The sequence below is a fragment of the Natator depressus genome, chromosome 23, assembly GCF_965152275.1.
Source record: "Natator depressus isolate rNatDep1 chromosome 23, rNatDep2.hap1, whole genome shotgun sequence".
Taxonomy (NCBI): domain Eukaryota; kingdom Metazoa; phylum Chordata; order Testudines; family Cheloniidae; genus Natator; species Natator depressus.
In genome coordinates this window covers 20,892,844-20,905,147 of record NC_134256.1, presented here as the reverse complement: position 1 = coordinate 20,905,147, position 12,304 = coordinate 20,892,844, and the positions used below count along the sequence as shown (strand labels likewise).

Here is a 12,304-nt window from a genome sequence, read left to right as displayed (position 1 = left end):
CCTTGCCCAGCAGTGAGCGTCCAGGCTGCGGGCAGCCAGGTATTTATAGCCCCCCCGCCCCCCCCATCGCTGCCCTCCTCGGGTCCCATCAGCACATTCTTGCCCCGAATGCCGCTGCCCCCTATGGGGGGGGGAACGGGGGGGATCGAGCTAAAACCGAGCCACCAATTTCTTTCCCCTCCCCCTCCACGCCCCAGGTCACCGAGAGCCAGGGAGACAACCCAGGCGTCCTGGCTCCCAGCCCTGCCCCCACTACAGGACCCATACCCTGAGCTGGGTGACCCAGCTGCCGGGGCGGGGGCTGCTATTTATAGCCTGCCCTGGCATTCAGGGGGAGGGGGACATCTCGAATAAGGGCAACGAGGGGCCTGTGGGGGCCGGGCCAGGCCACCATTGGCGGGGGGGGAAGCTGGACAGCTGCAGCCGTCGCTCAGAGGACCCCGGGGCATCCGTGGCTCCATGCTGCTCGGCGCCGTCCTGCGCCCCCATGGCCCCCCCCACAGCCTGGCTCCTGCTGGGCCTGCTCTGCGCCCTGCAGCCCCCCGCGGCCCACGGCAACCATCACCACGGCGACGTGGAACCCCCCCAGCAGGCTCAGGGGCAGCCGCATTGCCATGACAACCCTAGCCCTGGCCACCATTGCCACGGCGACGTGGAACCCCCCCAGCAGGCCCAGGGGCAGCCGCAGCGTCCTGACAACCCTGGCCCCGGTGACAGGGAGCCCCAGGGGCAGCTACATCACCACGGCAACCACCACGGCGAGGAGGAGCAGCCCCATGGTCGTCACGGCGACGTGGCGCTCCCCCAGCAGGCTGAGGGGCAGCCGCCTCCCCACGAGGCCCCTCGCCCTGGCCACCACCGTCACCACGGCGACGTAGAACCCCAGGGGCAGCCCCATCCCCACGGTGACCGCCACCATCACCACGGCGATGAGGAGCAGCCGCCCCATGAGGCGGCAGATACCCCCAGGCCGCGTCGCCACGACGATGAGGAAGAAGATGCCCCTGGGCACCATCGCCACGATGATCAGGAAGTGGATGCCCATGGGCGCCGTCACCATGACGCTGAAGAGGATGAGGACGAGGCCCATGGGCACCCCCAGCCCGAGGAGGAGGAGGAGGAAGACGAGGATGGCCATCGCGGGCACAGCGACGAGTCGGATGAGTCCGAGGAGGAGGGGGACGAGTCCGAGGAGAGGGTCCTGAGGAAGCCCCTTGGGGAGGAGGAGAAGAGAGGGGGCAGGGCTCGCCAGGGGGAAGAAGATGATGGTGAGAGCAGCCCCTGAACCTGGGGGGAGGGGGGCTGGGGCACAGTGGGGGGCAGGGATCATCCAGGGGCAGCTCAGGAGGGCATTGGGAGGGCAAGGGGGCACTTGGGGGTGGGGGGAGCATGGTAGGGGGCTCAGGCAGTTCATCATCCCAAGGCCGTGGGCCTGCCGGGGGGGGGCATTGTTTGTCTAGGGTGAGGGGGTCGGGGTCAGGACCTGCCTGCCAGGGCCAATGTGACAGCTCCACGGCTGGCCAGGAGTGTATGTGTGTGTGTGTGTGGGGGGGGCTAGCAGGGTCAGGCCCCCCCCCCCCTCAGAGCTGCTGTGCTGTGGGGCGAAAGAGAGGGGGAGAGAACCCAGGAGTCCTGGCTCCCAGCCCCCCCCCCGGGGCTCTAACCCACCAGACCTCACTCCCCACCAACCCTGGCTGGGGATGGAACCCAGGTGTCCGGGCCATAGCTGTGTCTGTCCTTGCAGAGCGGGAGGAAGATGAAGAGGAGGATGAGGAAGAAGAGGACAGCTACCAGCCGGGCTCCGTGTGCCAATACTGCGCCTTCTGCAAGGTAACCCCCATATATCCTCCCAGGCCTCTCCTCACTAGTCGAGTGGTTAGAGTCTGTGTGCACGGGGGGGCCTGGGAGCCAGGACTCCTGGGTTCGATCCCTGGCTCTGGGAGTGGAGTGTGGGGGAGCCGGGGCCCTGCACCCTGCACTTCCTGCAATTCACCGTGACTCTCCGACAGCCAGTAACACAAAAGGTTTATTAGCCGACAGGAACACGGCCCAAAACAGAGCTTGTAGGTACAGACAACAGGACCCCTCAGTCAGGTCCCTCTTGCGGGGTGGGGAGCCCAGACCCCGGTTCTGGCCTCTCCCCTTCTCCCCAGCCAGCCCCAAACTGAAACTCCCTCCAGCTGCCTTCCCCAGCCACCCCCTGGCCCCTCCTCCAGCCTTTGTCCAGTTTCCTGGGCAGAAGCTGTCACCTGGGCCCAGTATCATCACTCATCATCTCCATCTAGTATTGGTGCAGCACCCCAGGGAAACTGAGGCACACCCCATGTTAGCAGAAGACGGAAAACTAGTAAAACTCCCCTGCACCATTCCCAGGTGAAAGCTCCCCATTCCTTACTCCGTCACATCTCTCCCCCCTTCGAGACTGAACTGAGCAGGATGTCACGGCGTCCCCGGGCAATGCTCTGGATCTGCTCCATGCGGAGCCAGCCAGGACTCTGGGGGACCCTCCTCTCTCGGAGAAGACTGTTCCCAGGGCAAGACGCTGCCCCAGCTTCCACCTTCCTGGGTCTGACCTCGGAGCCTCCAGCCTCCCCTGCCCCACCCTGCGCTTCCCGCAGCAAGTCCGCACGGGGTGGGGGTGGGGGTGGGTGTCCTGGGGTAGCCAGTGGGTCCTGCCCCCCAACTCCGCAGTCAGACGCGACTCTCAGCCAGCCAGTAAAACAGAAGGTTTATTAGCCGACAGGAACATGGTCTAAACCAGAGCTTGTAGGTACAGAGACCAGGACCCCTCAGTCAGGTCCGTCTTGGGGGGCAGGGAACCCAGAGCCCCATCTGGGCCTCCCTCCATTTCCCCAGCCAGCTCCAAACTGAGACTCTCCCGCCCTCCTCTGGCCTTTGTCTCTTTCCCGCTCCAGGAGGCCACCTGATCTCTTTGTTCTCCAGCCCCCTCAGTTGGCACCTTGCAGAGGAGGGGCCCAGGCCATCAGCTGCCAGGAGACAGGGTGTCGGTCATTCTCTGCAGACCCCATCACACTGGTCCCCTAGGGCTCTGCAACAATCACACCCCCTTATCCCCCCACCTAGATACTTAAGAAATGCCTAGGGGAAACTGAGGCACCCACACAGTATTAAGAGAAAACATTAAGAACATTTCTGCTTCGTCACACGGGGTCACTTGAACCAGTGACCTGGGGAAGTTCGGGCCCCCTCTCCAGGACAACACGTCCGCTATCATGTTGGCACTCCCTGTCACATGGACTACGTCCCTGTCATAATGCTGCAGGAGCAGGCTCCACCTCAGGAGCTTGGCCTTGGCTCCTTTCATCTGGTGCAGCCCGGTCAGGGGAGCGGTCGGTGTACACAGTGAAGTGTCGCCCAAAGAGATAAGGCTGGAGTTTCTTAAGGGCCCGCACCACGGCCAGGCATTCGTTCTCGATGGCCGCGGAGTTCTGCTCCCGGGGTAACACCTTCTTGGTCAAGTACCCGATGGGGTGTTGTCACGGAGTGCCCGGGCGATGCTCTGGAACTGCTCCCCATGAAGCCAGTCAGGACTCTGGGGCAGTCGCCTTCCGGTGAGCAGCCTGTCTGCAGGACACACGGCTCACACAGCTCCCACCTTCCTGGGTCTGACCTCGGAGCATTCAGCATCCTCTGCCCCTCCGTGTGCTTCCCACAGTGAGACCGCTCAGGCGGGGCTCCTGGGGAAGCCAGAGGGTCCTGCACCCCAACTTTGCAGTCAGACGGGACTCTCAGCCAGCCAGTAAAACAGAGGTTTATTAGACGACAGGAACATGGTCTAAAACAGAGCTTGCAGGTGCAGAGAACAGGACCCCTCAGCTGGGTCCATTTTGGAGGGCAGTGAGCCAGACAACCACGTCTGCCCTTCACTCCATGTCCTAGCCAGCCCCCAACTGAAACTTCCTCCAGCCCCTCCTCCTCTGGGCTTTGTTCCTTTCCCGGGCCAGGAGGGCACCTGATTCCTTTGTTCTCCAACCCTTTAGCTCTCACCTTGCAGGGGGGAAGGGCTCAGGCCATCAGTTGCCAGGAAACAGGGTGTCGGCCATTCTCTGTGTCCAGACCCCTGCACACACCTGCCCTCTAGGGCTCTGCAATGATCATACACCCTTACCCCACCCCCTAGATACTTAAGAACTGCATAGGGGAAATTGAGGCACCCCCACAATATTCGGAGGAACCATTAAGAACAGTCCCACTACGTCACAGGTGTCTCTCCCCGTTTTCACCATCCTGCCTTAACGCCGCCCTCAGCCCCACGTCTGCCATGTCGGTGAACACCGTAAAGGGCTTGTCAAAGTCTGGGTTTGCCAGGACTGGGCCACTGACCAGAGCCTCCTTCAGCGCCCGGAAAGCCTCCTGCCACTGCTCGGTCCAGACCACCTCGTCTGTGGCTTCCCCTTCTTGCACAGCTCAGCATTGGGGGCGGCTATGGCGCTAAAGTGGGGCACGAATCTTCGATAGTACTCCGCCATCCCAACAAAGGCCTGGACCTGCTTTTTGGTCTGGGGAGCGGGCCAGTCTCTGATCCCCTCCACCTTGGCTGGTTCCGGCTTTAGGCAGCTGCTCCCCACCCAGTGGCCAAGGTAGGACACTTCCGCTAAGGACACAGGTGTATGCAATGTACATGCCACGGCCAAACCCTCCACCCGCCTCAGGAGCTGATCCACCAGGCGCTGGAAGGTGGCCAGCGCTCCCTTGAGGCCGAAAGGCAGGGCCAGGAACTCATAGAGCCCCAGGGGGTGATAAAGGCCGATTTCAGCCGGGCATCTGCACCCAGCGGCACTTGCCAGCAGCCCTTTGTAAGATCCACGGTAGTAAGGTAGCGAGCTCCCCCCAGCTTGTCTGGGAGCTCGTCAGGCCTGGGCATGGGGTAGGCATCAGACACGGTGATGGCATTGAGCTTCCAATAGTCCACACAGAACTGGATTGACCTGCCTGTTTTGGGGACCAGCACCCCACCGGCGAGGCCCCAGGGCTGGCAGACGGCTGGATCACCCGCAGAGCCAGCATGTCCCTGACCTCTCTTTCCAGGTCCTGAGCAGGTTTCTCTGTGACTCGGAAGGGGGAGCATCTTATAGGGGGATGTGACCCTTCTGCACCCAGTGGACAGTCAGATTAGTGTGTCCAGGCTGGGTGGAAAACAGCTGTCCGTACAGATGCAGCACCCCTCTGAGCTCAGCTCGCTGGGCAGGGGCGAGCCGATCAGAGGAGGATTTTTTCCAGGGGGGAAGCAGCTCCTGACTCTGGGAATAGGTCTACTAAAGGGTCATCTCCCTGCTCCTCCCAATGTCCACACACATCTCACACCACATTCCCCCCATTGTAATATGGCTTCGTCATATTAACAGAAGGTCTGGTATGACGGCACGGTGCGCCCGTAGGGCCTTCCCAGGCCGCCTGTAGTTTGTTCAGTCCCAGATATGTGACCTCAGGGGCTTTACGCTGACTCCAGAGCCTTTCCCGGTACACCTCGGGCGTCAGCCCAAACCCACGGAGCAGGGCCTTTTGAGCAGTTCGTAGTCCTCTGCCTCCGCCCCTTCCATTCGGCTGTACAGCCCCTGTGACGAAGTGGGACTGTTTAACTTTCTTAACAGCTTTCACTCCCTCTGAGACTTTCTCAAAGCTCTCCACACTGGATCTTTCAACAGGAAAGTCAGTGGCTTCATTCAACAGAAAATTTCTGGCTGTTAGGAACTGAAACTTTCTTGATTAAATCACTTTCACACCCTTCAGTTGCAGTAAACTGCTTGCAAAGACTCCATGAGGATTCCTTTCCCTAGAGCTTTTCTATGCAACAATTCACCCCTCCCAGAAATTCTGCTCTTACCCTCTTTACCTAGGGCTTGCTCTCGAGGAACACTTCCTGAGCAACAACAGACTCTTTCTGGGTCTCCCTTACATCCAGAATTACCTCTGGCCCATCCGGCGGATTCCTCCACAATCCCCTTTCAGGCAAACTGACAGACTTCCTAGATAAAAGGCTAGAAGCCTTCTCCTTCCCTTTGCCACACACAAGTTCAGGAATCTTTTCCTTCTTGCTACAGGTTTCCACACCCTCAGTAGGTAACACAATCACATCCCCTTCATGCTCTCCTTGGGCCCTGGCTAGGTTCTCACCCTGATTAGTCAGAGTTGCTCCACCCTTTCCCAACAACACACGAGCAACAGGCAAAATACAAGCACCAGAATTGTCTGGTCTCTGGGATTTTACATAGACACTAACTGGATGCGACCTAGTTACAGGGCCATTCTCCCGAGCAGACACAAACTTAGGACCCTTCCCTTCCTGGGCTTTAGCTGAATCCAGAACCAGCTCTGAGACAACTGCACGACCCTCAACCATCACAGGCTGCAAGGCCCCTTCTGTCTGCTCCACAGACAAAGAAGAGCCGGACACACTTTCTCCTTCACCAGACACCCAGCTTGGGATCTCATTCCCCTTGTCCCAGCACACAGGGCTGGTCACAGTCAACTGCTTGGAGATCAGGGTAGCTCCCTCCATAGGCAAGTCAACACCCCTGACAGACACAGGCACGTTTCCTTCACTGTCCCAATTCTCCACCCAGCTAAAAGGTAAGGTCCAGGGACACTCCTCTTCCACTCTCCTCGCCTTCCCACCCTGCTGACTAGACACAGCCATCAGCTCACAAGGCTGCCTAGGCTCATCCAGACTTTCCTTACCAAGCACCTTGCCACTCCCCACAGATCCCCTGCCCTGCCTATGTCTCCCCCGCCCCCCTCTGGGGTCTCAGCTCCCACTGTGCTCAGCGCTGCCCTTGCTGTCCCAGTGGGGGTAGGCAGCGAGCTCGCTGCTTTCCTCACTGCATCAGAGCCAGCGTGAGCCCCCTCTCCGGTGTGCAAGGGGGGCGGGGAGCCGCAGGGCTCTGGTTACAGGCAGGCAGGTAGCCTGAGCCTAGCAGCTCCTCCCAGCTGCCAGCCAGGTCATCTGCATTTTCACTGACCATTTCCCTCTCCGCCGATTGGTTCCCTGGATTCAAATTCAAACCTTGGCAGTTACAGGAGCAGGGCCTGGATCCTGTCCCAAAGAGACACCGTCACCCCCCAACAGGGTCTCACAGCTGATGTCCTGGAGCACCCCAACGGCCAGTCAGCCCCACCCCTCCTGGGTCTGCACAGGGATCTGGGCCATAGGGAGGGCGAGGGGCTTCATCCCTGGGACCCTCACCCAGCCTCTCAGCATCTGAGTCTGCACCACCTGGGGCCTGACCACAGTTCTCTCTGTCCCAGGATCTCGCCACCCCAGGAATGTCTCCCCATTGACCATCACCTTCCGCTCCCACTGGGGGTCCGAGGGGCCTGGCCCCAGGAAACATATAGGTTGGGGTCAGGAGTGGGAGCCTGTCCACCTCCCCACCCATCTGGCTGACGGAGTCTATGGCCTTGGGACCCAGCAAGGGAGCTAGAGACCGGGGCTTTTCCACAGGGTCCCCCTGGTTCAAATCTCCAGCCTGCTCAAAGGCAGTGGGGTGGCATCCACTTCCCCCCCCTCCTTAACCAGGGGCAGCAATTTAGTCTCGAGGTTCCCTGCGGAACTGGCCCCCCGGGGTCTATCCCCACTCACCCCGGGGAGGTCCCCAATGCCTCTCCGCTCCCCCACCGCCAGTTCATGCTGCTGCTGCTTCTGCAGCTCTTTCTCGGGCTCTCGCTGTCTCTCACAGTCCTCTTGCTCTCTCGGACTCAGCTCCAATCCCGTCCGTCTCCGATCCCCCGATGGGGAACCCGATCATGAAGACCCTTGTCTGGTCGGGGACAGAAGTCTTGGGGATGCCTGGCTACTACTCCAGCTGCTCCCAGATCCTGCTATAGCCCCATTTGGGGTCAGGAATCTGTTCCTTAGCACGGTCATCCTCCTCCAGCTGCACGATGAACTGTGCCTTGGTGAACTTTCCAATGCTCAACCCTCTCTTTCTGCACAGGGTTACAATGTCCTTCTTAAGGAGACGGTGACAGGCCGTCACTCCGCTCTTCCCAAGTTGTTGTGGACTCACAGGCCTGTGTGCTCTCAGATCCCCATGGTCTCCAGGGAGAACCCCTCGTGTGCCAGCCCTTCTCGAGGTCACCACCTCTTTGCCAGGGTCGAGCGGCAGACTCCTCCGCCCCTGGGACCGCTCGCTGCAATCCCCCGGGGGACCCTGTTACTGCAAAAGTCCTTCTCTCTCCCAGGGCCAAGCCGCAGGCTCCTCCACCCCTGAGACTGCTCACCGCAGTCCCCTGGGAGACCCCATTACTGCACAGTCCTTCTCGCTGGTCACACACTCCCAGGGGTTAACCGCCCCCTGAAACCGCTCCTCTCTGAGCCTTCAGCACGCCTGGTCCTCGTCAATCCCCCTTCGTTTTACTGCTCCCCAGTCACTTACTGCAGGAAGCGCCGTCCGTGGGGTGCAGTACATCCCACTGCTGCCACCAGTTGTCACGGAGTCTCTGGGTGATGCTCTGGAACTGCTCCCTACGAAGCCAGTCAGGACTCTGGGGAAGTCTCCTTTCTGTGAGCAGACAGTCTTCAGGACACACAGCTCACACAGCTTCCACCTTCCTGGGTCTGACCTCGGAGCATTCAGCATCCTCTGCCCCTCTGTGCGCTTCCCACAGCGAGTCCGCCCAGGCAGGGTTCCTGGGGAAGCCAGAGGGTCCTGCACCCCAACTCCGCAGTCAGACGTGACTCTCAGCCAGCCAGTAAAACAGAGGTTTATTAGGCGACAGGAACATGGTCTAACACAGAGCTTGTAGGTGCAGAGAACCGGACCCCTCAGCTGGGTCCATTCTCGGGGGCAGTGAGCCAAACAACCACGTCTGCCCTTCACTCCATGTCCCCAGCCAGCCCCAAACTGAAACCCCCTCCAGCCCCTCCTCCTCTGGGCTTTGTTCCTTTCCCTGGGCCAGGAGGTCACCGGATTCCTTTGTTCTCCAGCCCTTTAGCTCTCACCTTGCAGGGGGGAAGGGCCCAGGCCATCAGTTGCCAGGAAACAGGGTGTCGGCCATTCTCTGTGTCCAGACTCCTGCACGCACCTGCCCTCTAGGGCTCTGCAATAATCATACACCCTTATCCCACTCCCTAGATACTTAAGACCTGCATAGGGGAAACTGAGGCACCCCCCACACTATTCAGAGGAAACATTAAGAACAGTCCCACTTCATCACAGCCCCACAGCTCTGGGGTCCAGTAAGTGGGTGAGGAACCAGAGCCTGTTGGCACGGTCAACCCTGTGCAGCCTGCAGGCCGCCTCAAAGGCCATCAGGAATTCATCTATGTCCTCCCCTTCCTTCCACTGGGCCAGGATACATTGATCAAAGCTCCGGGCAGTCCTGGGTCCCCCCTCACTCGCCACAGGGGGGGGGGGCTCTCTGCTCCTCAGCCTGGCCATCTCCAGTTCATGCTGCTGCTGTTTCTCCCCATCCTCCACTTCATGCCGCCTCAGCTCCTGCTCTTTCGGTTTTATCTCCCTCTCCCATTCCAGCTGCCTCAGCTCCAGCGTTGCGGAGCTTGGTCATGACGATCCCCTGCTGGTCGTGGGGGTCACGGTGTCCCCGGGGTTCGCCTGGCTCCTTCCAGCCCCTCCCCTAGCCATAGACTGGAGGGGCCTCGGAGTGCCCTTGGCAGTCTGACCCCTCCCAGCCCGGACAGAAGCCGGTGCCCGCGTTGCCGGGCTGCTCCCCTCAGGGACAGGGATCGGTTCATCCGAGTGATCCTCCTCCTCCAGCTCCCTCTTAAGGCGATGGTTATACATCTCCCCGCTGGTCCCAAGTTGTCGTGGACTCGCAGGCCTGGGTGCTCTCAGCTCCCCACAGCTTCCAGGAAGAACCCGACCGTGCCAGCGTTTCTTCAGGTCACTACCTCCCTCCCAGGGTCAAGCGGCAGACTCCTCTGCCCCTGGAACTGCTCACCAGGGGGACCCCAGTTCCTGCAACAGTCCTTCTCACTGGTCACACCCTCCCAGGGGTTAAACGTAGCTTCTCTGCCCCCCGAAACCGCCTCTCTGAGCCTTCAACACACCTGGTCCTCGTCAATCCCCCTTCATTTTACTGCTCCCCAGTCACTCACTGCAGGAAGCGCCGTCCCCGGGGTGCAGTACATCCCACCGCTGACACCAGTTGTCATGGAGCGTGGGAGAGTCAGGGCCCTGCACCCCCCACTTCCTGCGATTCCCCGGGACTCTCAACCGGCCAGTAACACAGAAGGTTTATTAGCCAACAGGAACACAGCCCAAAACAGAGCTTGTAGGTACAAAGAACAGGACCCCTCAGTCAGGTCCCTCTTTGGGGGTGGGGAGCCAGGACTCCTGGGTTCTATCCCTGGCTCCTGGGTGGGTGGCTTGTGGTCCCAGCCCTGACATGCTCCCCCCTGGTGGTTCGTTCCAGCACTGCGGGGAATGTGAGAAGTGCCCGTGCAAGGAGGGCGACACCAGTGAGCACTGCGAGGCCTGCCAGGTAGGAGCTGCGAGCTTCCCCCCAGTAGTGCCCCCGGGCAGGGACACCAGCGCTGTGAGCTTCCCCGCCGCAGTGTTCCCGGCTGTGAGCTTCCCCGCAGCAGTGCCCCCAGCTGGAGAACCCAGTGCTCTGAGCTTCCCCGCAGCAGTGCCCCCAGCTGGAGAACCCAGCGCTGTGAGCTTCCCCGCAGCAGTGCCCCCAGCTGGAGAACCCAGCGCTCTGAGCTTCCCCGCAGCAGTGCCCCCAGCTGGAGAACCCAGCGCTGTGAGCTTCCCCGCAGCAGTGCTCTGGTTGGGGATTCCGGCGCTGGGAGTTTCCCCACAGCAGTGACCCCAGCGCTGCAAGCTTCCCCCCAGCAGTGCCCTGGTAGTAATTAACTTCTCTCTCTCCTTCCCCTCCACTGCCAGTACTGCCAGTTCTGCTCCCTGTGCCCCCTCCTCTGTGAGGCGGGCTGCCAGCCAGGTGAGTGCCCCCCGTGCCCGGCCCCTGGGAGAGGGGGTCCTGGGGAGGGGCGCTCGCCTGACCCCTCTGTGCTTCTGTTTTGCAGGGGGCATCATGGACCAGCTCTCTGGGGCCTTGGTCCAGTAAGTGAGACCCCCACCCCCCAGAGGCCAGGGCGCCCCCTGCTGGGGGGTGGGCACAAGCTGCTGGGGTTCAGCTTGGGAAGAGGCCTGGGCTGGGGGGTGAGGGACCTGACCCCTCCCCACTTCTGGTGGAGTCACCAGTTTATCCCTTGGGGGGGGCAGGACCCTAGTTCCAGGGGGAGGGGGATCACCAGTTTATCCCTTTGGGGGGGCAGGACCCCAGTTCTGGGGGGGTCACCAGGAGTTTAAGCCTTTGTGGGCACCAGGATCCCAGTTCCAGGGGGCTGGGGGGGTCCACCAGGAGTTTTAACCCTTTCCTCTCCTCCCCAGGTCGCTCTCGTCCATCTTCGAACATCAGGATCAGTGAAAGGCTCGTGGGGAGAATATTTGGGGGGGGGGGGAAGCTGGCTGACCTCTGACCCTTAGGGGTTAAAGGAGGCTAAGGAGCAGGTGGCCCTGCTAGGGGAGGGGGTGGTGTGTGTGTGGGGTACACGAGCCCCGCACCGCTCACTGCGCTGCCCCATGTCACCCCCCCCAGTGCCCAGTGCCTACAAGGCCCTGGGGGGGGGGGTCACAGCCCTGCTCAGAGGGCAGTGGGGGGGGAGCCAGAGCTGTAGCACCCCCCCCGGCCAGGCGCTGTGCTACTTTGCCCCCCCACTTACCTTCTTTGATGCCCCCATCTCATCCCCCCCCCCGACGCTGCCCTGCTCCCCCCCCCCCAGTGCCGCCGCCCCCCCCCCCAAGTTGTACGTTTTGTTCTGTGGTGATTGGTTCCCTGTGAATAAAACTGGCCCCCTTCCCCCCACCTGAGATTTTTTTTTTTGGGGGGGGGGGAGTCATAGCACCCCCCCCAGCCGGGTAGCTCTGGGGTGGGGCATGGGGCTGGGTATATGGATCCCTTGCAAGGGCGGACCCGCAGCACCCGTTGGGGGGAGGTTGGGTGTTCCTGCCCCCCTCACCCGGCACTGGGACGTGGCCCCCGGGGGGGGGCGCTGGGTTTTGGGGCCCCCCCGCCCGGCGCTGGACAAATGAAGCAGGTTTTTTTCATAAACATTTTTCTTTTTTAAATGTTTTCCGGCCCCCGGCGGGGGGGGACCAGCTGTCACGGCCCCCCCCCCCGCAACAGCATTTTTTTTGTAAAGTTTTTCCTCCGTTTTTTCCCCTCATGCAAAACCCCCCCTGACCCCCCCCAAATAAAAACAGGGCCCCAAAAATAAACTTAAATTAACTGGGGGGGGGGCCTTAAACGAAGGTTC

At 61.1% G+C, this 12,304-nt stretch overlaps 1 protein-coding gene across 1 annotated transcript; it reads left to right on the top strand.

The window, feature by feature from the left end:
• Window positions 1-472: 472 nt before the first annotated feature.
• Window positions 473-11,449, top strand: HRC (histidine rich calcium binding protein). Its single transcript, XM_074937810.1, has 6 exons — window positions 473-1,268; window positions 1,745-1,830; window positions 10,396-10,464; window positions 10,872-10,926; window positions 11,012-11,048; window positions 11,379-11,449. The coding sequence occupies exons 1-6, from the start codon at window positions 488-490 to the stop codon at window positions 11,413-11,415; spliced, it is 1,065 nt and encodes a 354-aa protein (XP_074793911.1). The 5' UTR covers window positions 473-487; the 3' UTR covers window positions 11,416-11,449.
• Window positions 11,450-12,304: the final 855 nt, after the last annotated feature.

Excerpts from the sequence above, each read along its gene's own strand:
- HRC (XM_074937810.1), top strand. The coding sequence starts at position 488 with ATGGCCCCCCCCACAGCCTGGCTCCTGCTGGGCCTGCTCTGCGCCCTG. Across the intron at positions 10,465-10,871 it reads AGCACTGCGAGGCCTGCCAG|TACTGCCAGTTCTGCTCCCT; the intron begins GTAGGAGCTGCG and ends CTCCACTGCCAG. Across the intron at positions 10,927-11,011 it reads TGAGGCGGGCTGCCAGCCAG|GGGGCATCATGGACCAGCTC; the intron begins GTGAGTGCCCCC and ends TCTGTTTTGCAG.